A 27404-nucleotide genomic window follows, 5' to 3' on the forward strand; every position below is an offset into this window, starting at 1 on the left:
CTGTATTTCCAGAATACTATCATCGTAACTGCCACCTGTTCTTTTTGCAGCAACATGGAATGAGTTGTTTGCACCTTTCCACATGAACACTAGGAGCTGTCAGCACAACTCATATTGATTACACCTCAGGATTTACAAGGCTAGAAATTTATCTATGCATTTGTAAAGCAGCAAGGTTTGGGACAATGGCAGGCAAGCTGGTTCCCAGCAATGAATGGGTTCCTTATCCTGTATTTCTGGGAGTCCCCAGGCTCCCAAGGCCTCAGTATAGCTATTCCATTAGGGAGTATTCAAGGAGGTCTCAAATACCACCGCCATCTTTCCCAGCCATATCTTCACAAAGGACAGTGAGTTAAGTAGAGTCTGAGTACCTTCACCTCTCCCCACCATCCACACACCTGCATCAAAACTGCTGCTATCTGGGAGGGTGGGGGCTGGAAGAAAAGTTAAGCAGAGGGTGCAGTCCATAATCCTGATGGGATTAAAAAATATCTCTTCTAAGAATAAACTCACTATTTGCAAACTTGAAGCCCTGAGGCCCTATGAAATCATACAACAGAAAATTTCTAACAAGTTATCTCCATCTATTCTTCTATGTTTTGGAGTCTTTTCCAAAATGTGATTATGCATGGTCCATAAGGGCCCTGAATTAAAAGCCAGAGCTAGGCATGATGATGTAATGTGGACACTTCTAGTAATCCCAGCTGGCCCCAGCACAACCCTCCGTGTCTCTTTGGACCATCCTGTCTTTCAGAGGGTTCATTCTGCCCACATTATATCACACACACACATACACACCCCACCTATGTTTAATGGTGCTTTTCTGTAAATTTTCTCCATCAAGTTCCACACAATTCCTTTAGTAAACATTTCTTTGTCTTCACTTTGTTCATTGTCCCTACAAACTCTTGAAGAATTGCTAATAGAAGGAAGATAGAAACCTACTCCCTACCACCATCTTTTATGGCAGGCACTGTGCTAAGTGCTTAATATATGTTTTCTTATTTAATTCTTCTCCAAAATATAAGGAGTAGGCGTTACTATTCTTTTCTAGAGAAGAGGAACCTGAGGCTCACACAAGTTAAGTAGTACATGTAGCTGAGAACTCACCATGTGCAGGCAGTATGTTGACTGCTTTAGATGAAATACCCAGGGCACACTTAACAAATATTTGTTGAATGAATGAATGGACTCTGCTGAACCTCACAAGAACTCTCAAGGTGAATATTACCATTGTATCCATTTCACAGGTAAGGAAACTGACTCAAAGTTCAATGAGATTGCCCAGGATCAACTGGGATAATAGCAATTGGAAATAGGATTTGAATCCAGACCTGGCTGGCCCCAAGCCAGCATTCTCTCCACTCCACCTTTTTATTAGCAGGTAACTTTCCCTCCCAGCGTAGTCAGAACTCACATCTGAGACGGGAGTTAAGAAATCACAAAGCATGAAACTGATTGGGAGAATAAAAAGGAACATCGTGAAACATTACCTAATTGTTTAGTAATGTTGTCATGCATTGTCCAAAATTGGCCTGGAACAGGAATACAGCCAAGGAGAGCAATATAAACAGATCTTGCACTGAGATGAGCAATCTCTTTTTTCTAGCCTCTCTGATTCATAGGAGAAGTGGGGACCTTCAGAGTGAACTCCTGGACTGCCCTGGACCAGGCACACATGCTCAGGGAGAGAAAGAGCCATTGAAGGGTCAGGGCCAAGAGAACATTTACACAAGAACTCCAGCAGGGAATTAAAATGTACCGTATGTTTTTGCCTTTCAAAGCATGATTCCCTTTCCTGTTTTTGTTATTCTCAAATTAAAAACATTTGGCTGGTGTGCCAGGCAGCAAAGGCTGCAAACAGCCCAGGTCACCAACACTGCTCATGCCATGCCAGGGAAAGCAATCACAACAGCTCTGACTTCAGAAAATCACTGCTGGGCTTTGTGCTCAATACCAAATTGATGTATCACCACTACACGTGATGGTTTATTGGGATCCCCTAAAAGTTTAAAAAAAAAAAAAAAACAACAACCCACAGGAACCAGAAATGATTACTTTAAAATTAAGATGTGTGTGCTCATGGCTTTACCCACCGCCTCTGGCAAATGCTCGTACAGGATGTTGCCTAGGGGACTGTTGGCTCTTTTCACTGTGTTGTCACACAGAAGGTGCCATGAGTGAATAATACCAATGCCAAAGGCATCCCTCTCCCAAAACATAAACCCACTGAAAACATAAACCCCACTCCAACTGATTCAGGGCAGGCACTGAAAGAAGAACTGGCCACAGTTTTTAAAAAAGACAACACTCAGGGCAGGAACAGAGACGCAGACGCACAGAACAGACTTGTGGATACAGCAGGGGAAGGAGGAGGTGGGATGAACCGAGAAAGTGGCACTGATGCATATACACTACCAACGTGTAAGACAGACAGCTAGTGGGACGTTTCTGTATAACACAGGGAGCTCAGCCCGGTGATCTGTGATGACCCAGAGGGGTGGGATGCTGGAGTGGAAGGGAGGCCCAAGGGGGAGGGGATATAGGTATACTGATGGCTGATTCACGCTGTTGTATGGCAGAAACCAACACAACATTATAAAGCAATTATCTTCCAGTTTTAAATTTTTAAATTAAACTAAAAAAAATTTTTTTAAAAAGACAATGCACTAACATTTAAGCCCACATAAAGAGATGCTGAAGACATAATTGGCTTCCCAGGTGGCGCTACTGGTAAAGAACCCGCTTGCCAATGCAGGAGACGTAAGAGACAAGGGTTTGATCCCTGGGTCAGGAAGATCCCCTGGAGGAGGACATGGCAACTCACTCCACTATTCCTGCCTGGAGAATCCCATGGGCGGAGGGGCCTGGCGGCTACAGTCCATAGGGTCACAAAGAGTTGGACACAGCTGAAGCAACTTAGCACACATGCATGCATGCAAAGAGATAATTATCTTTTTAAAAATGAGGAAGGGGAATTCTTCTTTAACTTTCAATATAATTTGCTGCAATATTCTGTCAAATAGCTATCTCCCTAAACATACTTGGAAAAAAATGTATTCCATCAAATTTCAACATTTAACTTTTCTGGAAATGAGCTGCTGTCTGCCCATCATGCCACCCAGTTACACTTCTTACATATATTTCCTTCATGAAATAGAAGCTTAGGAAACAGGCTGGGGATACTTTTCCAGCATCATCTCACTAACCTGTGTATGGCTGTAATTCTTTTATCAGGGTTTTATCCTTAGGAACAAGCAAAAACACATGCCAATACCAAGTATTTGTCTCAAAAAGAAAAATAAGCTGGAGTTAGCTCATTTCCCACATCTTTCGTAAAGACCCAACCCTACAGTAAGAGCTGATATTCACAGCCATGACACTGAGGCCCCCGCAGGATTCTCAGCCATGAAATGATTGTGTGCATTGTTTTATACTTACTAAGACTGGAAATCCCAGGGACAGAGGAACCTGGCAGGCTACAGTCCAAGGGGTCGCAGAGTAGGATACGACTTAGCAACTAAACAACAAGATTGGAAAGCACACTAATACATTTCAGGAATTTCACAAATGAGGCTCGTGGAATCCAGAGAGGTGAAGGAACGTGCCCAAGGTCACAGTTCATAAGTGGCAGAGTCTGAACTTGAATCCAGGTCTGTATTGACCCCAAAGACCTTTTTTAACTACCACACTGCCTGTCCTTGACAGGAGAAGCCAAGGAGCAGCCTATTTTCTAAAGTGAAAAATAATGGAGAAAAACTTCACAAAAATAACACATACAAACACAGCTTAAATTACGGTCATTCATCAAAACAAAGAAATGTTTAACCAACTTACAATAGCTTTCAGGTTTCCCTTAATATCGAACGATTTGATCACCCAGTTGACAGACTTTTTGCATTTCAAGATCAGGATCAGATTTTTGACCACCTCAGGATCCTTCCGAGAAGGTCTTATGTCAATTATGATATCCACCTGGAAAGCACTGTGAGTGGAAAACAAAGGCAGAGTTAGGACCCAAATGCCAGAAAGTTGCAACTCCCCTCTTCCAAGTCTTCATGTTTCCAGTGTCTGGCCAGTTGATTAAAAAGCTGGAGTGGATCCCAGGCAAATGACATGTGCAAAACAGATTGTTTAGTGCACACATAACAAAATGATTTTACAAAACAATAGAAAAATACGCCTGTGGTTAATTAGCCACCAAACTTTTTCTCTTCATTGGAGAAAAAAAAAAGGTGGTTATTTCATGTGGCCCCTGTTTGAAACGGACTTGATCAAACCACAAGAGTTTATTTTTGAAGGAGAACTGTTGCTTCTTCAGGCTCAACACCTTTTCAGTAACATTCTAATTTGTTATATGCTCAAAATCCTTCAAACCAGGTGTGGGTGGCAGTTTGGTGAGTGGAGGGTGGCAGGGTGGACGCAAGAGGGAGGCAGTAGAAAAAAGTTAGAAAATTTCAGAATAAAATAAGAGGCAAAAGGCTAGAGCATTTCTTGACTTATATAAGGTTTGCTTAAGCCATTAACATTTGTTACAAAATCATATCTGCATTAACTTCCCCAAACTTCTGGAGATAGCTATTAAAATAAAAAGAACAGATGGTCAACCAAGTGATTATTGGAAAATTAATGAACACAATCCAAACTTCTAAGAATCCAGTACAAAAGAGAATTCTTACCAAATAATAACATCTCTGGCATTCTGGATTTAGAGGAAAGTCTTTATTTCCATCTTGGTTTTACACATTTGGAAAGCATAAAATGGGTGATATATAGTATTCAAATGAAGTCTTAGGCCTAATACTTAAGCATACATGCTTCCATTGCTTCTATTCCCATTCCCTTTTAATTTTCCACAATTCTTCACATGGGACAAAATTTCCACTTTCAAAAACCAATCTGTAGGTTATTCACTTTTGAAATCAAAGTTTGATTAGAATTTTAACTGCAAAATCCTTCTATAATATAAATTAACAGTTCTACTCACTAGTCCCTATGAAATGCAGGTGAAAGTGGCAGAAAGGCCTACTTTCTCCCTTTTCTTTCTTACGTAAATTCCCTAATCATTCTTGATAAAGAGTTAAATTTCCAGTCCTGGGCAGGATGCTGAGGGTTGGAGAGAGAGGCAAGTATCTAATAGCTCTCTGATGTGTCACCATGAAGGGCCACTCCTCTGACACACACACACATACACACTCACACATACACAGTCACACACAGCTTCAAACAGTTATGAGCGCCTAAACTCTGAGGACACTATAAACAGAGATTTGTTTAAAAAAAATACATTGTTAAAATGATAACAATGCTAATAAGGCACACTTTGTAATTTTCTATAACCTCAGTCATAGGTGAGATAATAATGGAGTAAGAGTGTCTATTCTATAACTAGTACAGTCCATCTTCTGTGTCTCCAGGTTCCACATTTGCAGATTTAACCACCGATGGAAAATACTGGGGAAAAAAATTCCAGGAAATTCCAAAAAGTAAAACTTGAATTTGCTCCTTGCAGGCAACTATTTACATAGCATTTATATTGTATTTAATATTAGCACAAGCTGGATGAAGCACAAGCTGGAATCAAGATTACTGGGAGAAATATCAATAACCTCAGATATGCAGATGACACCACACTTATGGCAGAAAGTGAAGAGGAACTAAAGAGCCTCTTGATGAAGGTGAAAGAGGAGAGTGAAAAAACTGGCTTAAAATTCAACATTCAGAAAACTAAGATCATGGCATATGGTCCCATCACTTCATGGCAAATAGATGAGGAAACAATGCAAACAGTGACAGACTTTATTTTCTTGGGCTCCAAAATCACTGCAGATGGTGACTGTAGCCATGAAATTAAAAGACCCTTGCTCCTTGGAAGAACAGCTATGACCAACCTAGACAGCATATTAAAAAGCAGAGACAATGCTTTGCCAACAAATGTCAGTATAGTGCAAGCTGTGATTTTTCCAGGAGTCTTGTATGGATGTGAGAGTTGGACCATAAAGAAGGCTGAGTGCCAAAGAATTGATGCTTTTGAACTATGGTGTTGGAGAAGACTTTGGAGAGTCCCTTGGACTCCAAGGAGCTCAAACCAATCAATCCTAAAGGAAATCAACCCTGAATATTCATTGGAAGGACTGATGCTGAAGTTGAAACTCCAATACTTTGGCCACCTGATGCGAAGAGTTGACCCATTAGAAAAGACCTGATATTGGGAAAGATTGAGGGCAGGAGGAGAAAGGGATGACAGAGGATGAGATGGTCTGACCATCTGATGGCATCATTGACAATGGACATGAGTTTGAGCAAGCTCTGGGAGATGGTGAAGGACAGGGAAGCCTGGTTTGCTGCAGTCCATGGTCACAAAGAGTTGGTGACGACTGAGTGACTGCACAACAACAACAAATATTGTATTTACAACTAATTAGATAGCACCTTATAATAGGTATGATAAGTAATCTAGAGGCAATTTAAAGTATACAGGAGAATGCGTGTAGGTTATATGCAAATACTGTGCATATAGTATTATAAAAGACTTGAGCATCTGTGGATTTTGGTGTCCGAGGGGGATTTGAAAACAGTCTCCTGCAGATACCACTGGATGACTGTACCAAGAAGTTCAGATTATGCTTCAGAACTCATTTGGGATATATGGAATCTAGAGAGAGGTCAGAGGTACCTTTACTGCTTTCTTCAAAGATTCTGTGACTATCAGCCGCTCCCTCCCTCTCACACGAGGGCTGAGCCTCTCCCTGCCTCAAGTCAGAATCATGTCAAGTCACATCATGTCTTTGTTTTCATCTCTTGGTTCAGAAAACACACACACACTCACACTCACTCACCTGTAGGGGTTAGAGTTGGGGGTGATTAACTCAATGATATGTACTTCTTTATCCTGGGGCTGGCTGGACATCACACACCCTTCTGCAGCTTTGGGCTGAAGGTACTCAGCAAGATAATTGAGGGAGAGAAAATTCTTCCCTATGCTGCACGTGGGAGGGAACACTTGATCTGAAAAATAAAGAAAAAGAAAGAAACACACACAATGAGCTATGTGGTAACCAGACTCAAAGGAGAGAAGGTAAGAGGGACCTGGGCAAGTGCGGGACACAGGGAACTTCAAGCTCTGCTCTGAAATGCTTCCTCTGTGGTCATCAGTGGGCTCCTTCTGACCAACTCCAGTGGCCTCTTCTAGTCTAAATCCTCTCCCTTCCTGTTTTTCTTTGATTCCGCTTGGTCCTCTGACCTGTCTTGCAGTCTCTCACGGGCTCTTCCTCTGCTCATCCTTTAAACATCTGTGGTCCTCAATCTTCAGCGCACATCAGAAGCTACCTGTTTGGACTCCACCCTGGAGAGTCTGACTCAGAAGATCTAGGTGGGACCTAGAAGGCTTTCATTTTGAAAAGCTCCATAGTTAATCCTGATATAAACCAAGGCTAAGAATATCAGTTCCTTCCTCAACTCTTTTTATTTCATCTTCTTCCTAGATGATCTCAATCACTCCCACAGCTTCACCTTATACCTAGACCATGACTCCTGAGCTGCACACCTGCATGGTCATCTGCCTACCAAGCACCTCCCACCTAAAAACCCAACAGCTATGTCACTCGGCATACTCAACGCTGAATCCAATGACCTATCTATCCTATCCCCAAGGATGCTCCTCTTGGGATATTTGCTATTTCAATTAATAGAAGAACCAGAAACCTAATTAATTCTCTGGCCCACGCTGTAGAATTAATCATCCCTAAATATTTCTTCCTCAGAGTCATTTATACTCTAAAGACTGTTAGAGTGAGGGCAGACTTCCACTCTGTCTCATATTCTTGACATAGCAAACGTTTATATGGCACTTTACAGTTTACAAGGGGTTTTCACAAACATTATCTCATTGTGCTGAGGGCTGTTCATCACCTCCACCAGGGAAAGTGATGCACTTATGAAGAGTCCTAAGATACTCCCACAAGAGCACATGCTTACACAGCACCACGGCTGATGGGATTTCCATCGAGTGGTCTAAACGTTTAAACAGAACTTGAAACTGCTGGCAGTGTGACAGCTGGGACCAGTGTCAAGGAAGTTCTAGGTGCAGCAAGCTTTTTTCAGAAGGGGTAATTAATCAGAGACCTGGCACTTTAATGAAACAGACTTCTGCCTTTTTCATTTAATGGACACGATGCCAGGGTTCAAATTCATACGCAAGTCTCACTTAGGAGTGAGGTCTCAGCCCAGGAGTTCCCCATATTGGGTTGATACTGCCCACCCAACTGTGCAACGCCCCCTGTGCTGAAGTCTACAACACACACTGTGGCATTCTGGCTCTGGGCACCAGGGCATCCCCCAGTGTCACCCCTAGAACAGGGGGGACCAGGGGAGTTCACGGGGCCCCTGCTTAAAGGTTCACTTCAAGAAAGTGTTGGCTGTGCATTCTGTATTCTTCCCTAAAGACCCCCTTAAAGAGGCCCAGGCTCTGCTGACTCTGGCTGCTGGAGCAGCACCCCCTCCACATCTGCTAAGGGTTTTGCCAGATGAGCAGATGAGGAATACACACCCTGCAGCTGTAGCCCTGCGAGCGCCTCCCCCAGATCACAGGACAGAAAGTGATATTGGGGTGGCAAGGCTGAAACTTCATCAAGCGTCAGAGGATGGAGGCATGGGCCAGGGACAGGCCCGTCTGGAACTCAAGAGACAGGCACTCCCTCCTGGGACTCTGGCCTGTGTTCCTAGTTCACAAATGAGCCTGGGGTGCATCTGGCACATATACAGTAGGCACGTGGCATAGGTTTTCAGAATTAACAAATACTGGTGTAATATTTGAGACAAGTAACAAAAAGCTCACCCACACGGTGACCCTCCAAAGCCACCAGGAAAGGTTTAATTGTTTAAAAGTTGCTGCTATTAAGGGATTAAGTCCCAGATGCCATTGTCACTAAGTTGAGTAAGCTGATCACTTTTTGTTGCGTGTGCATGCATGTATGTGGTTTTTTTTTTGCCCCCAAATGACCTTCCGCATGCCTGGCATCAAAACTTATACCAACTGCCAAGCAGAGAGGAAACCACAAAGGGGAATCCCCGGGTAGAAACCTGGCAAGTTTGGGGAAGGGGGAGTCACATGCTTGTTTGTATTTTAGGAAAGGACTGACAAACCACTGTGAGAGCTAAAATAACATACTCGAAGAAACTGAGGCTCTGGTGGTAGGCAAATCAGAGTGTTGCTTGAAGCCTTGCAGATAATAAGTCCAGCTGGGATAAGAACTGAAAACCCTCAGTTCTTCCACTCTAAGCATATAGGTCAGAGCAGTAGTTCTCAAAGTTTACCAAGTAATAGAAGCACCATGGGCCTCCCAGGTAGTACAGTGGTAAAGAATCTACCTGCAGTGGTGGAGACACAGGAGACAGAGTTTCGATCCCTGGGTCAGGAAGATCCCATGGAGGAGGAAATGGCAACACTCCAGTGTTTCTGCTGGGAAAACCCCATGGACAGAGGAGCCTGGCAGACTTCAGTCCATAGGATCGTAAAGAGTCAGACACAACTGAATGACTGAGCACTCAGAATCACTCTAGAGTGCCTGCTAAAACACAGATGGCTGGACCCTACCACCAGAGTTTTTAAGTCAGTTGGTCTGGGGTGGGCCCAAGAACCAGCATTTCTAAAAGCTCCCAAGTGATGAGGATGCTACTGGGGTGATGACCACACTTTGTATAGAACAAGAAGAGGACAATGGCCTAGGATCCCTAACTCAGTTGGGTAGAGACAGGTCAGGTTCTGGGAAACCAGTGGATGAGGTCTGCTCAGTAGAGTCTAATCCATGGTGATAGACAATAGCGCCTTGTGGTCCACCAACCTAGCCAAGGACCCTCACTTCCCCAGCTGCTCCTCTCCATGGTGTGGGCCGGTGATTTACACCTGACTGGTGTCTGGAGTCAAGCTTTAGGATCTCCAAAGGTGTTGACAAGAAATTAAAGTTTTTACTGGGCAGGACACAAGGTCCTTAAAGTTCTTTCCTGATCCAGTGTGAAGCCTTGGGGAAATCATGAGACCCCTCACTCTTGTGCATTGAAGCTCATGCCCTCTTAAGAGAATAGAATAGAGCCCAACCTTCTACATGTTACCATAACACATGTTCTTATTCTAACAAATTCCAGGGAGGTAATCAATATCCAGTCAATATGCACTAGAATTCTGCTTCAAAAAGAGACAGTGGTCAGGGCTTAGAACCTTTATTAAAAGAGACTTTTTGTTTTGTCCCAATGGGGCTTGACCTCTATGATTAGCGACCTGAATACCATGAGAGTCTAATAACAAACTTCAAGTTTTTGAAACTTGCTCTCCTTTAAACTCCTCCTCCCTCTATTCAACTAAACACGCCTTTTCATTTGGGTAACCTACTTTTATGTTTGTTGTTGTTTAGTCGCTAAGCCATGTCTGACTCCTTGTGACTTCATGGACTGCAGGATGCCAGACTCCTAACTCCTAGAATTTGCTCAGATTCATGTCTACTGAGTTAGTGATACTATCTAACCATCTTATCCTCTGCTTCTCTATTCTCTTTCTGCCTTCAATCTTCAATCTCACTGGGCTAAGACTTAAAATGCAACATCAGCCAATAAGCATTAGACTCAAAGGTCAGAAAACCTGAGTTTGAGTTCTAGTTTTGTCACTTGCTAATAATAATGTGGATTTGAGCAAGTTAGCTTAACCCTCCATTGACCCCTCTGCAAAATGGTCAAAATAATGGTTTCCTCCTAGGATTACTGGCAGGGTTAAATGAGGGTGCATGTAGAAATCCCCTGATACGGCCTCTGTGCACAGCACACACTCAACATCAGTGTCCTGAATCTATCAAACATCCCAGATCCGGAAAAGGGCTGGGAACGAGCATTCAATAACTCACTCATGCTTCCACACAGTCTATGATAGAGGAGACAACTACTGTAGAATTCAGAAGAAAGCAGATGGACCCAGAGGACCCGAAACGCCATTTTCACACAATCACCTGACTGTAACAAGGGCCCATTCACAAGAGTTGTTATTTCTAGTAACTTATTTGGGAGTTCCAAATATACTCAACTAAAAATAATGATAAAGAAGTTATTTGAGAAATAATATGCTTTCAAAATTGAGTCACCAGATATTTATATCCCTCTGCAAGGCAAGGAAATTAAAATAGGCCATTTCTTATCAAGGCTAAACAGCTCCTTTTTCCAATAATTTGTCCTTGTAACAAGCACTCGTATTAAAAATACATTCAAACACTTTTCCTCTGCTATTGTCCAAAATTTAACTGACGTCTCGAGGCCATAACACTGACACTGGCTTTAAATGTTTGCAGAATAACAGGCGGGAGGAAGCTCTAACTGCTGACTCACCATGCTAACTCTCCTTGCACTCCATCAGTTAGCCCTTCCTTTCCCATCCTCAGTTTGTCAGCTTCCACTCACTTCTGACTTCTGTGCATGGATGTCTTCTAAATTCTACACAACAACTTCCTCCTCTCTCAACCAGGCTACTCCCCACTTCTCCCCCATTACCAGGCCTATCTCCTCAGAAGGAAAAAGGGAAGGAGAGGATGTGGTGGGGAGTGGGCCCCAGCGATCCCTCAGGTCCCTGCCAGCTCCAGCAATCTGTAATTCTCTGATTCCTTGCCCTAGCCACCTGGTCTCCGAAAACAACTGACTGTCATAAATCAGTCATTAATTGAGACCACATAGAATTTACCTTCCCCCACTTTAATATAAATGTTTCTTGCTATCTTGAGTTCAGTGAATGAAGTGACCGCTCCATATTCCTTTCGGGCCCAATTTAACAGATGTTCGTTTCCATGGGGGAAGCTCCTTTCTTCTGTTTCTGCTGACAAGGAGAAGTTTCTTGATGAAAAATGGACCAGAGAACCTTTAGACACCTAGAAGAAACAGAATTGCATATTTAATGTGGTGCAGTCACCTGGAGCTAAATCATTATCAGAAAAAGCTCTTGTCAGACAATTAATATCTGTCAATCTAACCTCTTCCTTTTCTTACACAATGGCAACAGCTTTCTTCAGCAGCTCATTCAAGAAATAATCCCAGGCCTACCTTCTTCCAGGTAATGACAAAACTGCAAACAATGCAGGACGTCCCTTTGAATTTTTAAAGAACTTTGTGATGAGACTGCAGAGTGCATTGTGAGGAATCATACGACGTCTCAGCGCTATTTTCCACATATCCAAATTGAAGGCCAACCTTTCAAATAATGTGTTGTGTTTCAAGTCAAATAGGAAGCTTTGGTGAGTGTTTTCATGGACTTGTAATGGGTCAGTAAAAGTGATCCCAAACGCTTGATCACGATGTCCACATCTTCCACAGCTGCAGCCTCTGCCAACAGTCACCACCACGGGAACACAGCAAGAGTCCCTTTGGTTTACTGGCTCCTGAGCACTGAGATAAAATATGACCAAAGCTGGCCAGTCTTCTACCACTTTACACTACTTCCTCGCAGTGAGATGAATGTGTATTACAGTTTATTTTGTAAGACCCCCAAATTCCCATAGATAAGGAAGTCAAGAGGCCGTTAGACTGATCCTCATAAAATGCCTGGGATGATTTATGCAAGACCCAATATTTGCTTGGATGTATTTAGACCACTGCTGACCTAGCATATCACGATATATATAATTAACACAGACAAAGGGGGAAAATCATCATCTAGCTGCTACGCTATAATTAAATTCAGTTGCTGGTGAAAGTATGCATGTCATTTTTATTGTCCACAACTGATTTTATCAGTGTCAGGGTGGAACCTCAAAATGTGAGCAGAAAGGCTCAAAACTTCCCAAGCCTCAGAACTATAAATGTTTTGTATTGAATTTCACATTAACAACAGAACTACCATGTGATCCAGCAATTCCACTTCTGGGTATTTATCCGAAGAAAATGAAAACACTAACTTGAAAAGATATATGAACCCTGCAGCATTATTTACAATAGCCAAGATATGGAAATGACCTAAATGCTCACCGATGAATGAATAAAGATGTGGTATATACACACGATGGAATATTTTCAGCCATGAAAAAGAACAAAATCTTGCCATTTCCAACAACATGAATGGACCTCAAGGACATTATGCTAAGCGAAATAAGTCAGACGGAGAAAGACAAATGCCAAATGATCTCACTTATATGTGGAATCTAAAAACAAAACAAAAATCCAGATTCACGGATACGAAGAACAGACTGGTGGTTGCCAGAGGTTGGAGATAGGGGATGAGTGAGATTGGTGAAGGGGGTCAGAAGGTACAAACTTTGGGATTTCCCTGGTGGTTCAGTGGTTAAAAGGCTGCCTTGCGGTGCAGGGGACACGAATTCCACCCCTGATTGAGGAACTAAGATCCTACAGGCAGAGGAGAACTAAGCCCGAGTGCCACAACTAGAGAGCCCATGTACTGCAACGAAAGATCCCAGTTGCCACAACTAAGACCCAATGAAGCCAAATAAATAAATAAAATAATTTAAAAATACATATGTATATAAAAGGTACAAACTTCATGTTATTAAAAATATGTTATGGGGATTTAATGTACAGCATAGTGACTATGGTTAGTAATATTTATTGCATATTTGAAAGCTCTTAAAGACCATAGATATTAAAAGTTCTCACTATAAGATAAAAACTTCTCTACATATGGTGACAGATGTTAACTAGGCTTACTGTGATGAACATTTTTACAATATATACAAATATTGAAGATTATGTTGAACACCTAAAACTAGTATAATGTTATATACCAATTATACTTCAATAAAAAAATGTTTTCATATTAACTGTCATTAACAAAAAGCAAGCAGTTTCTGAAGTGGTTACAGCCAGATTAAAAGCAAGTTGAGGGCAGGGACTATGCTTATGGCTCCACCCTTTCCAGCAGTGTTTTCAACCTCAACACACATACAAAATAGTTGTTGTTGTTTAGTCATTCAGTCGTGTCTGGCTGAACATGACTTTGCCACCCCATGGACTATATAGCCTTCCATGCTCTTCTGTCCATGGGATTTCCCAGGCAAGAATACTGGAGTGGGTTGCCATGTCTTCCTCCGGGGTATCTTTCTGACCCGGGATAGAACCCTTGTCTCCTGCTTGGCAGGCAGATTCTTTACCACTGAGCCACCTGGGAGGCCCCATATAAAATAGTTCTTACCCTTAAACACTGTGCTAGGCATTAATATTTTCTCTTCAACTATATATACTTATACTTTTCAAATGCTAGCAAACAAGTTCTTCACCCCATTGACTCCATCACCGACTCATGCTGTGGTCTCCCTCTTGGCTGAAAACCAGAAGCATTTGAGGAGTTTCTAAATATCCCTAGACCCAGGCCACCTCCCCCCCCCCCACAAACAACTAGAATTTGGGAGTGGGAGCCAGGCATCAGCATTTTTTAAAGCTTCCTGAACAATTTCAATGTTCAACCACAGTTGAGAAGCCTGGTCTTAATGGGTACTGAGTGATCCACAGTTTGAAAAGCCCATCATGGGCACCTCACAGCTTCCTCTAAACCAGTGGTTCTTACCAGGGGTTATTCTGCCCACCAGGAAATATGCGGCAACATCTGAAAACAGTTTTGATTGTCACAAACAGGAGGGAAGAGCTACTGGCAGCCAGGGACACTGCTAAACATCCTAAAATGCACAGGATGGGCCCCATGACAAAGAATTATCCTAAATGTCAACAGCACCACAACTGAGAAATAAATCCTGGCCTATGCTTTGGACTAACAGAATGTTACTGCTACTTGAAGAGCTACTGGATTCTCAAATCGGATCTCCAAACTGACAGCTCTTTCTATCCTAAAAATTGGGCCGCTGTGTACTTTACAAAGAATAATAAAAACTTTCTGGTTTGTATTGGCTCGGGAAACCCAGAACTAATCACTAAGAAGCTGGGTGTAAACTATGTAACAGTGACCACTTATTACATCTACTATGTATCAGGCACTATAGGGTGCTACCAAATGTGGCAATGACATTTGCTACACGTCCCAATGCCAGTTATAAACAAAACCAGTGGGGGAGCATTTAGCTCTGACCTTGTTTTGACATCGCCTGCATAAGAAAAAGCTCCTGAGCCATCTACCTGCCAACAATAACCATGCCAACCTATTCATAAATCCTCTGAAGCTTAGCTACTCATCAACACTGAACTTCAGACAATGCTTATCTGATTTTCTGACTTAAGCACTGTAGTAAAATCATCTTTTCACTGAAAAGCACTTGTACTAAAAAGTCACTTTTACTCAGCCTGTCACCGCGGAAACCCACAACAGTGCAGAGGTCTTCGTCCCGCTGCCAGCAGTTCTGAATGTTTAGGTAAGCCTCCCTGGATGTTCCGTTCTTTCCTTTTTTCTCATTCGTGTTACAACCATAAAATAAAACACTAGGGCTTTAAATATGTTATGCAGAGAGTACATCTCTTCAGAGTGGAAGGTGGGATAGATCACCCTGGTGCATTCCAGAGGCAAGAATGTGAGCAGTGTAAATAAGAGAAGAAATGCGGAGCAACCTGGGAATGTATCCTGAAGTCATTAAAAGCGATGCCATCGTGGAGCTGACTCCTCGAGAAGGGGGAGCGCCCTTCACTCACCATCTGCCCCACTCGTCTGGCTTCTCTAGGGCCAGCAGCAGCACAGATCACACACTCAGGGCTGAGGAATTTGGAAAAGGAGTCAACTGCCACTCCTCAGGCGAATTCCAACGAGAAGAAAGCAAAGCTGCCAGGGGCAGTGAAGCGTCCCTGACTGCAGGTCAGTGGAAATTTTCTGCCGCAGCAAGGGGTTAGTCAGTGCTCCTCCTGACCACCCGTTCTCTGACTTGACACAGCAGCTCACACACAAAGGCCTCCCCTGAGCCCCACCGAGTTTTACAAGGTATGGTTATTTCCACCTGATCTTCAGGATGACCTCTGATGCAGGCTACTCTGATTTCCACAGACAGAACCTCAGAGAAGCTAAAGGCCTACCCAAGATCAAAGAATCAGCACCTAGGCCAGATCAGAACAGGTGACTTCTGACTCCTGGTCACAGCTGGCCCTGCCTGCACCCTTCCAGAAAGAAGACTTCACTGGCTCTCAGAGCAGATGTCCCTTCTTACTTTCACTTGCCTGTAAGATTTGCCTTCCACCCACTTGTCTGAGCTGGGCTTTCCAGACCAAAGAATCCCTTCCTCTTTCTTCCATGAGACAAACCTTCAAATGTTTGTAGATATCACTCAACCCCGGCCACCACTTCACTTATTGAGGGTAGCAGTCCCAACCCCCTGGACTCCTCCCCAGACACCACGGTTGTCATATCTTCACCAGCATAGTCTCTGGAATGTGGTGCCTGGGACGAGACCCAGGGTTTGGGGTGTGGTATGATGAGAGTACTGTGAAGGTTAGCTTCAGGTGTCCATGTGATTGGGCTACAGGGTACCAGTTATTGGGTCAAACATTATTATGGGCATTTCTGTGAGGGTGTTTTTGGATGAGATTAACATTTCTTTTTAGTTTAATTAATTTATTTTTGGCTGTGCTGGGTCTTCGTCGCTGCACGTGGGCTTTAGCTGCAGCAATCAGGGTACACAGGCTTCTTGTTACAGCGGCCTCTCTTGTTGCAGAGCACAGGCTCTCATGGTTGTGATTTTTGGGCTTGGCAATTGCAGCTCACAGGGCAGGCTCAGTATTTGTGGCACATGGGCTTAGTTGCCCCAGGGCATATGGAATCTTCCCAAACTAGGGACCGAGAATCCCTGCACTGGTAGGAGAATTCCCAACCACCTGACTACCAGGGAAGTCCAGAATTAACACTCAGATCAGTAGACCAACTAAAATAAATTGCCCTTCCCCATGGGTGTGGGCCTCACCCAATCAGTTGAAGGCCTAAATGGAGCAAAAGGCTGACCCTTCCCCTGAGTGAGAGAATTCTCCAGCTGACAGCTTTTGCATTGGGACATCAGCTCTTCCTGGGCCTACAGCAGTCTGCTGTCCTTCAGTATCAAACTGAGATGCTGAGTCTGCAGAATTTGTAGCCTCCATAATCACGTGAGCCAATTCTTAACGAATATTTTTCTATGGACACTGCATGAGGCCCAAGATCACATCAGCTTTTGTATCAGCTGAACCCTACTATAATCTCATATCCATTCGTTTATGCTTTAAACAAACATCCAACAAATATCTGAGAGCCAAGCATTGTTCGAAGTGCTGGGAATATAGTGGAGAAGGCAACAGACAAAATTCCCTGCTTTGTGAAGCTTATAGTCTAGCAAGGAAATCAGAGGAACAAAATAAACAATTAAAATACATGTTAACAAGTGTGAAGGAATGATATAAACTGAGAGGAGAGAAGAGGGGCACTCTACTTTCAAGTGTAAAATCTGACTGAGAAAGTCACGGGCAGGTCAAGAACGGAAGGAGATGACAGAGGCAGCCATGCGGACGTCAGGGGAAGGGTGCTGGGGAGGGGACAGCAGCAAGCCTGGCACAGAAAAGAGACAGCAAGGAGGCTGGAGTGGCTGGAGCACAGGGGTGAGATGGAGATGAGCAGGAGTAAAGGTCAGAGAGGTCACAGAGGAGACCAGTAGAGGATCTTACAGACCACTGAAAAGGACTGTGGTGTTTAGTCTGGGTGAGATGGGCCGCCACTGAGGATTCATGAAAACATCTAACAAATCACTCAGGCTGCTATGGTTAGTCTAGACTGAAAAGAGACAAGGAGCAGGAGACTAGTAGTAGACTTCTGGAATAATCCAGGGGAGAAAGAACGGCAGCTCACACCAGGGAGGTGGAGACAGGGATAACAGTACCTCAAGTCTCAGGTCTTGATTTTATCAGCTCAAGGCTCTCCTCCTCCCTCCCCTACACTGGTGTATCTTTAATATAAATCAAAGTCTTTAGACTCATTTCAATTCTGTAGAGACCATATAAAAATCTATTCTGTTGGTTGTCAAAAATCTCTAAACTTCATGTGTGTGCTGTCTCCACACTCGTCTAAATCCCTGAGATGCTGAACCAGACAAGGCTGAGGTCTGTTGACTTGCAGGCACATTCCCATGCTGACCTGAGCACATGCAACAGAACTTGCAGGAGCCCAGGCTGTTTACCAGGGCTTCCCCAGTGGTGCAGTGGTAAAGAATCCACCTGCAGTGCAGAAGCTGAAGGAGATGTGGGTTTGATCCCTGGGTTGGGAAGATCCCCTGGAGGATGGCATGGCAACCCACTCCAGTATTCTTGTCTGGAGAATCCCATGGACAGAGGAGCCTGGTGGGCTACAGTCCATAGCGTCACAAAGAGTCAAGACACCACTGAAGTGACTTAGCGTGCCTGCAGGCTGTTCACCAACTACAAACTGATCTCATGGAACAGTCCTCATCTCGTTTGCAAGGGCGTCATCCTAGGACCGCTCAAGAGCTCTCCTGAAATAAAGACATGACAGGCCAGTGCCACTCCTCTACCAGTCAGCACTCCAGTCCCTGCCTGATCTCCCTAGAGTGGAGTCCTTGCTAGAGTCTGGTTTGGGCTAAAGTTTGTGGAAGAGAAGAGATGTAGAGAATAGCGAAAAAAAAAAAAAAAAGAGAGAGAGGGAAAACAGTATGTTTCTAACATGAGGAGGGGTTACAATCACTATTACAAGGATAATTACCACATGACTGTATATGGAATTGTTTTTTAAAATGTTAAGAGCAAGGGTTTTACTTTTGGATAAAACAGCAGAAACTTTTCAAGGCAATTCATTCCACCCTCCACCTTATTTGCAGATCCTTGCCCTGCTACCCACCCTGCTGCTGGCTCTTACATCTCAACCAACCCCACATCTCAACCATTACAGTAACCTCCTGCTGTGTAAGCGGCCACTCCTATCTCGCTCCACTCCTCATCCACATGATCACCAAGGAGATCCTTCTAAAAAGTAAAACACATGATGATGGAGAATAGCATCTCAGCATCTTAACTGGCACATGATCAGAGAGGGCTTCTGCTCGCCCCACTTCCCAAACCTCCCCCAAGCACCTGCCCTGTGAAATCATTCACAGTGGCACAGCACATCATGCTACTTAAGATCTCCTGGGTCATTTTACATTCTGCTCCCCACCCGGCTTGCTCATCCCCTACTCCGTGCTCACCGTGTAACTGCTCCTTGTCCCCACAGGTATTACCTTCTCTGTAAAACCTCTCAGACTCCCTTTCTTTCCTGGAGATGGAGCTGCCATGTGCACCCCACGAGCCCAGCCCCTCTCTCACATGAACTGCTACCATTTACCAGCAAACCTGTTGCCATCCTACCTGACAAGCACCATGAGGGCCAAGAAAGAACCTAGCTCGTTCTGAATCATCTCCTGGGCCTGGCAAGGTGCTTGGCATAAAGTAGAGACTCAGTAACCACTTGCTGAATGAAAGCTCAATGGTGTTACTTACAGGAAAGGCTAAGCCAGAATATCTTTATTCTTACAAACCTTGCTTCCCTCACTGCCCAGGAAATGATCTTTTGCCAGGCTTTAAAACTAGTCTTTGATTTTTCACCTCCTAACTCCCCTAAAAACCAATTATTAAATCATTTAGTAGTTCCGTGCCTTCCTGCAGAAACCACTGAACTTTTCTCCTGCTTACTAATTAAAACCCAGTCCTCTGACATTCCAACATGACAAACGTTTTCCTGTGGGAACGAACAGAGCCCCAAGCTCTGAGAATCCTGAACTTTAGCAAGTGTCCATTGAAGCGACAGACATGAAGCACCGGACTGTCCACCAGGCCCCAGGCCTCGAAATGCACTGGACCACCCCCTCTCCTGACTGCTCTTCCCTACTGAAACCATGCGCACCATTTATATTTTAAATTCTGATTATGCTACCAGACTTTTTTTTAAAGAACATTACTCTCTCTGCCAGTGCTGGGAGTTTTATTACAAGAACTTACGGCTAGGCAACAAGAGCCAAGTTTGTTATTTTTTCTGGATCAGATTCAACAACCTTGTCCAAAGAGCAAGAAAAAAAGCAAAAGAGGCAACCAGCCCTTTTGTTTCCACACCTGTGTTTAAGCTTTAACTCTTAAAGTTCTAAGCAGACCCACTGAAGCCTCAAGATGGATCTCTCCAGGCCCAGTGAAGGGAAGCAATGCTGGTTAATGGGTGTAGACGCTATTTTCCTGGAACTGGGGCTCCTCATCTTAGCACTTATCTCAGCACATCAGCTGACTCAGAGGCCTGGCAGTTGCCTCACAGCCTCTCTCTGGCCTCCCCCAAGCTGGTGTGGTCTCTTCAGTGTGGAGGGAGACAGAATCGTTGCTGAGGATAATGCCATATTTTAAGTTCTCACTTAGTCCTACCTGCCTTCTTCTACCTCATCCATGCTCCCAGATGAAAATGCAGGCTGTGCTTAACTGCCTGGGTGGCAGTTAAGTCTTCTCTGAAGTTTCTGCCTTCATGTCTACTCACATTACCTTCTCAACGGGGCTTATATAAAATTACAATCCAACCACCCCGCAGCCCCAACTCTAGCACCCAAACCTGAATTACATATTCTTATTTCTAGAGTATAGTATAGTCAGCTTCTAAACTACCATGTAATTTACTAATATATTATGCCTATAGCCCATCTCCTCCCACTAGTATGTAAGCTCCTTCAGAGGCTGGGATTTTAGACAGATTTGCTTATAGGCATATCCAAGGCACAGTGTTGGATATAAAAAAGACACTCAATAACTATTTGATGAATGCATGAATCCTGAGGTCCCATTAACTGGCAGTGGCTGCCTAAAGCTCTGTGCTAGAAAGTATTCTGAGGTCATATTTAGGAGCAGGGGAGAGAGGGGAAAGAGTGCCATGGTTAATTCTGTGTCTGCCAGAGAGTCAGGCCCTCCTTGCTCTACTGCTGTTCAGTACAGTAGCCACTAGCCATTGAGAGCCTGAAATGTACGTAATTAAATTGATCAATGTCATAAATGTAAAATACACACCAGATTTTGAAGATATAGTAAAACCAGGGATAAGAAGATGTCTCAGAATTCCCTGGTGGTACAGTGGATAAGAATCTGCCTGCCACGGGTTCCATTCCTGGTCAGGGAAGATCACACATGCCGAGGAGCAGCTAAGCCTGTAAGCCACAACTACTGACCCCGACTATCGCAACTATTGAAGCCTGCGTGCCCTAGAGCCTGTGCTCTGTAACTAGAGAAGTCACTGCAATGAGAAGCCCATGCACCACAATGAAGAGGCGCCCTGGCTTGCCACAGCCAGAGAAAACCGCAGCAATGAAGACCCAATGCAGCACAGTCTAATTAATTAATTTTTTAAAAAAGGAAGACATCCACCTCTTTCAGAAGTGTGATCCTCAAACCAACGTATCACCGCAGGAGTATGTTAACATGCAGATTCTGGGGTGGGGTGGGAATGTAGGGTCCAGGAGACTGCTTTATAATCATCTGCCTGCCACCCCATGATGGCCAGGCATACTTGAGGATCACTGCTCTAGGCCATAGATAAAAACATTATGTAATCTTTGTAAAGCATGAATAGGATTGCTTGGAGAACAAGCAAGAATTTTCTCCTGCACACTAGTTTTTAAAAAAGCCAAGAGGGATAGAGTAAAGCAAGTCATTTTGGGAGTCATCTTCTTATATATAAAAAAAGATAGAAATGTGCCCTGTGAAATGAGGAACCATAGCTCCCCAATGATAAAGAAATGCCTGCTGAAATGTCAGAGGAAAATCTGTTTCAACAATCAATCAATAAATCTCTCTGTGTGTGTCTCTCTCTCTCACACACACACACCCAATAGCTGGGCTGCAGTCCATTTGAAGCTTGAGTTATCACTTGGGTGAGTGCCTGTTATGCTATTCAGGTTACAGCTCCATGAGGCTGCCCTAAGGCACATACCCAGCTTCATACATTTACATGACTTTGGCATTGCTGAAAGTTCAGCACTTGCACAATCAGGGTCAGCTCCTCTCCCTCTTCTGACTTGCCTTACACCCAATCTTTACTACTCCTATTCCTTTTTCCTGACACTTGCACCAACACATCTCTTTCTAGAGATGCCTGCTTAAGAGAACAGAAGAAAATAAGGAAAACAAATAAAGCAAAGCAAAATACACGGTCATTTCAGAAACACCTGCCATGCCAAGAATTTATTAGCTCAATTCTAGGGGGGAGAAAAAGACTTATGGTAAAGTATGAGAGACGTTTCTCTAGAGTTTAGGTTTTTGCATAAGTAAGATCTATGCAGATCTGATCGGCCCTAGAACTCATAACAGTGCCCACACAGAAAGGCACTGAGGAGATGATGCTTTGATGTATTTCATGCACCAAGTCCAGCAAAAATAAACTTACATAAAGTGCTGGAACAGTATTGAAACATTTACCTCCCAAATGAGGACAGAACCCTACATTCTGAAAGAGGAAAATCACACATTCTCCCTACCCCAATTCCTGGTAGGACTGTGCTTACCTATTTCCTCCTGTCATGTGATTTGAAACCTGTTTTCTATTAACCATATATCATAACTGTTTTTTTCAAAGCTTTTTTAAAACAAATAATAACTTCCATGCCCATGGAACCTACAGGCATAATTTGCAAAGCTAAATATTCATAAGCCATGTGATTGTGGTCTCTGCCAACAGTGCACTCAAGAAACATGAATCCATGTGACCATTTAAAAATTTCTGGATGCTTTAATTTTGTATCCACAACCAGATTACTCTGTCCAACAAAATGACTTAAAACATATTCAACAATTTTTCTCAAAACATTCATGGTGATCATCCTCTGCTTTTTGTTTTTTTTTTACTTTTTATGTTTTTTTATTGGGGGCGAATTATTTTACAATATTATATTGGTTGGTTTTGCCATACATTGACATGAATCCACCCCGGGTGCACATGAGTTCCCCCTTCTGAACCCCCCCTCCCATCTCCCTCCTTCCTTTATCCTCCCTCTGGGTCATCCCCGCACACCAGCCCTGAGCATCCTGTAACATGCATCGACCCTGAACTGGTGATTCGTTTCACATATGACAACATACATGTTTCAATGCCATTCTCCCAAATCATCCCTCATCCTCTGCTTTTAATTTTTATTTCTGTTGAAATATAAAGAACTAAAGGATTGAAAGTGCCCTCTGTTCTTAATGCCCTACATATTTACACATGTCCAAGAGGAAAGCTCTGAGATGCTACCCACAGAATAGAAACACGCACAAACTTGAGCATGAGCCAGTACAAAAGCAATACTCTAATCTCCCATGGAAATGTTACAAAACTGAAAGTATAAATGAATACGCACATACACAAAGACAAGCAAAATAACTCACTGCATCTGAAAGACGAACTCAGTCCCCACAGGTTACCAAATTGATGAAGTGTAAGCTGCTTTATAATGTAGAGTTTTCCAAAGTAAAGCCCCAGGCCACATAGGGATCCTCAATGACCTTATAAAATCATCTCTCAAGACTCTTATATTTACCCTTTCCCATCTTCCAATATAGCATGATGTAAGAAGGAGTGTGACCCAAAATTTAAAGTGTATTTAAAAGCAGAGACATTACTTTGCCAACAAAGGTCCGTCTAGTCAAGGCTATGGTTTTTCCCGTGGTCATGTATGGATGTGAGAGTTGGACTGTGAAGAAAGCTGATCGCCGAAGAATTGACTTTTGAACTGTGGTGTTGGAGAAGACTCTTGAGAGTCCCTTGGACTGCAAGGAGATCCAACCAGTCCATTCTAAAGGAGATCAGTCCTGGGTGTTCATTGGAAGGACTGATGCTAAAGCTGAAACTCCAATACTTCGGCCACCTCATGTGAAGAGTTGACTCACTGGAAAAAACTCTGAGGCTGGGAGGGATTGGGGGCAGGAGGAGAAGGGGACGAAAGGGAATGAGATGGCTGGATGGCATCACCGACTCGATGGACATGAATTTGAGTGAACTCTGGGAGTTGGTGATGGACAGGGAGGCCTGGTGTGCTGTGATTCATGGGGTCGCAAAGAGTCGGACACGACTGAGTGACTGAACTGAACTATCATCTACAGTGTTTTCTAGGAAGTAAACAAAATGCTGGCATCATTACCAGTCCTTGCCATGATCCACAATGTACTGTGGCCCACCAAATGTGCTTCTGGGAAATTCCTCACTAAGAAGGATTCTTTCCTCTATTTTTCTTTTAAGTTATATCCAATCTGCCAAAGCAGGTTCAAGGTCACAAACTGAATTTTTCAAACACCTGGCTTCCAAACAGGCACCTGTAATTCCCTCTACAGAGTTCTTCTTTATCAAGACCGGACAATCTAAGTTCCAAACAAGAAAAGTAGGGTTCAAAGAAGTTAAAGAATACGCCTGGGGCACAAAGTTGGTAGAAAGCAGGGTTGACAAAAAACCAAACACCTCTCTTCTCACTCCAGAGCTCTTTCTATTCCACCTCCATGGAGTAGTAGCTACTAAGCTCAAGAAATCAGTAAAGTGAGGTAGATAGGAACCCCTGGGCTCACATCAATAGAAGACTGGGAGAGAAAATCATAAAAGCAATTACAGGTCACTCAGTGCACATTTCATAGATTCTGAATCCTCACATCTGACAACTCTATTGTCAGAGTTCCTACTGAGAGGTCAGGTAAAGCCCCAGCTTACAGAAATTTAGCAAGGGACAAGTGCATGCTCAAACTTCATCTGCAGAACTCCAAAAACTATGCAATACAAACCCAGGTTTGTAAGAGTGGCAAAGGCGAGCAGTGAGGCAGGGCTGGGGATCATGCTTTCTCTGCCTCTTGCACAGTCTCCCTGTCTGGTTATCTCCTTCTCTCTCTGTCCATCTCTCTGTCTCTCTCTCTCTCTCCCGTTTCCCAGCAGCTGGAGGACTCATGCTGGCAGCAGTGGAGGAGAAACAGAATGGAAGGGGCAGATAGAAAATCATAATGACTGATGTGGAAGCAAAGAACTGCTTGGCGGAAAGAAGAGAGGTCTGTTATGGTAAACAACAGTGACAAAAAGTGCCACAGGATCGGAAAATGACTCAATAGAGACTATAGTGGATCTATGATGACAAGAACATCAGGCTGTAAAAATGTTAAATATAGAAGCCTCTGTGACATTCAGTTTTATATGTCAGTTTGGCTTGGCTATAGTCTCCAATTATTCAATCAAACAATAATCTAGATGTGCTGTAAAGGTATTCTGTAGATGTAATTGAAGTCCATACCCAGGCGACTCTAAGTAAGGGACTATTTTAGCTAATCTGTGTGTGTCTGATTCAATCAGTTGAAAGGCATTAACAGGAGAGCTGAGGCTTCCCTAAGGAAGAAGGAATTCCATCTGTGGACAGCAGCTCCACTCCTGCTAGAGAGTTCCAGCCACCCTACCTGACTGCCGGCCCTATGGATGTCTGACTTGCTTTGCCTGTGCCCACAGTGGTGCAAGCCAATTTCCTGCAATAAATCTCTCCCCGTATATACCTCCTACTGGTTTCCTTTCTGGATAACCCCTGACTGATACAGCTTCTGTGAAGGGCTGATGCAAGCTCCAAGAGAATGGAGCTGCATATTCTGACCCAGAAACCACAGACCTAAGAACACTTTGGGGAAAGGGGTTCTAAAGGGACATATCCTTGGGTGCCAGGATGGAGTGGGGCCTTTAATCCAAACCACTGGCTGGAGCCCTCTTGAACTTCCTTCAGCTTAGCTTCCAACCAAAAGCAAGCTGCATAGTTTTCCAGTGTAAGGTTCACAGTCTCTGGAGAAGACTAAGGTGATCTCCTATGCCAAAGCTGGGCAGGCTGAACTGAACACATTTAACGTCAATGAAGAAATGATCCCCAGAGGCCTAAGGACAGATGCAGATATTAGAGCTGGGCATCCTGGTGGGGTTGACCAAGAGAGCACAAGCGGAGGAACCCACGGACTTGATGTTGTTTTTAAGTTGTTACCTGAATGATATCCCTTAGGAGAGTCACCTTCCTTGTACTGTCTATGACTGAGGGACAATGGCAAAGGCTCCAAACAAAGGGGAAAATATCACAGAAAGAAGGGCTCAAAACACCGGTAGGGGGGACTTCCCTGGTGGTCTAGCAGTTAAGATTTTCCCTTCCAATGTAGGGGGTGTGGTTTCTGTCCCTGGTTGAGGAGCTAAGATCCCACATGCTTCTGGGCCGAAACACCAAACAATATTGTAACAAATTCAATAAAGACTTAAAAAAAAAATGGGGGTGTTTCAATCCCTTTTAGAAGGCTTTGCTACTTTGAAGGTGGCAGCCACTATAGCTAACTTCCAACCATGGGTAGAGCACCGGTAGCGCTATTTCAGAAGCTTCACACAGCATCTGAGAATATTTTTGTTATGTACAGTCAGACACAGTCAGGACAACCTCTTGCAACTAGGTCTTGGGGAAAACCATTTATCCTATGTTTGGCTGCCTCAAATAATTCCAATGACTCTGCCTAAGAAGGAGTCAGGATGTTCTGTGGTCCTTTTGAGAAACAGTGAATATCAGCTCCCTGTGGGGAATGCTTACCAAGGACCTCAATGTCTGCAATTCATGAGAGGACCAATGCAACGCCAATGAGCTTTCAAGTCAGCCTCACTAGTACTTCCCAGGAGACAGTTCCCCTATCTCATGACATGAAAAAAGTATTCTTCAATCTCCCTTAACAAAATATTTGCTTTTTCTACCAAACAGCTCTCTGGAGGCTGCCTACCACATTCACCAAGGGCACTGGAGATGTAACATTTGATACAATTGCCCAATGCTTGGGAAGGGCAGATTCCTCACATTACCAGATCGGCCTGAAACAGTAAAGCCTTAAAGGACACCATGGGATTCTACACAAAGAAACACCAGCCCTCTCCCACGCAGACATGGCACAGCAAGTCCAGCAGAGGCAGGAAAAGTCTGTGTTTGCGTGAACCCTTCAGGACAGGATGTCTTGATCAGGAAGAATACACCCATGCAAACCTCAGAAGGCCAAGGGGCCACTCACTGGCAGCATTCACCAGCTTTCATACAACGAGTTAGGGTAAATCCTAGGAAGTGTTTCAAGAACTCTTTCTGGACCAAGATTACTAGCTGAAACTGGACTCTTTCCAATGCTCTTAATTACCTCCGTGACATTTAGGAAGAGCTCTCTTGCCGCAAAAGGACCAGAAACTCACTCCTAGGAAATATGGTAGTTGACCGACTCCAGTTCATGAAAGGACCAAGCCCCTTATAATTAAGGCTCTTATGGACAAGCCACAAAACCAGGAGATAAGCAGCCTCTGGAACAAAAGTGCCTGGTACACAACCACTTGGAATATCCCACAGGACACAGTGAGTCATTCCACAAGGGATGTTTTTAAGAAAGAAAAAGGAAGAACCAATCTTGAAACGTTTAGCTATTTAATCTGCCTTTAAGAGAGAAGTTATTTTGGGAAAGACCTCACTGGA

At 43.7% G+C, this 27404-nt stretch overlaps 1 protein-coding gene across 2 annotated transcripts in view; it reads right to left on the reverse strand.

The window, feature by feature from the left end:
• Nucleotides 1–27404, reverse strand: part of TGFBR3 (transforming growth factor beta receptor 3) — a 210846-nt gene that overhangs the window by 39296 nt on the left and 144146 nt on the right. For both annotated transcript variants that reach the window (XM_055402313.2, XM_055402312.2), the window contains exons 5-7: nucleotides 11717–11900; nucleotides 6840–7008; nucleotides 3838–3985 (exon numbers count right to left, since the gene is read on the reverse strand). In XM_055402313.2, coding sequence (XP_055258288.1) covers nucleotides 3838–3985; nucleotides 6840–7008; nucleotides 11717–11900 — 501 coding nt within the window. The remainder of the gene's footprint in view (nucleotides 1–3837; nucleotides 3986–6839; nucleotides 7009–11716; nucleotides 11901–27404) is intronic.

This window comes from Moschus berezovskii, chromosome 4 (assembly GCF_049115385.1).
Source record: "Moschus berezovskii isolate FMDL1 chromosome 4, NW_MosBer_1.0, whole genome shotgun sequence".
NCBI classification, from domain to species: Eukaryota; Metazoa; Chordata; class Mammalia; order Artiodactyla; family Moschidae; genus Moschus; species Moschus berezovskii.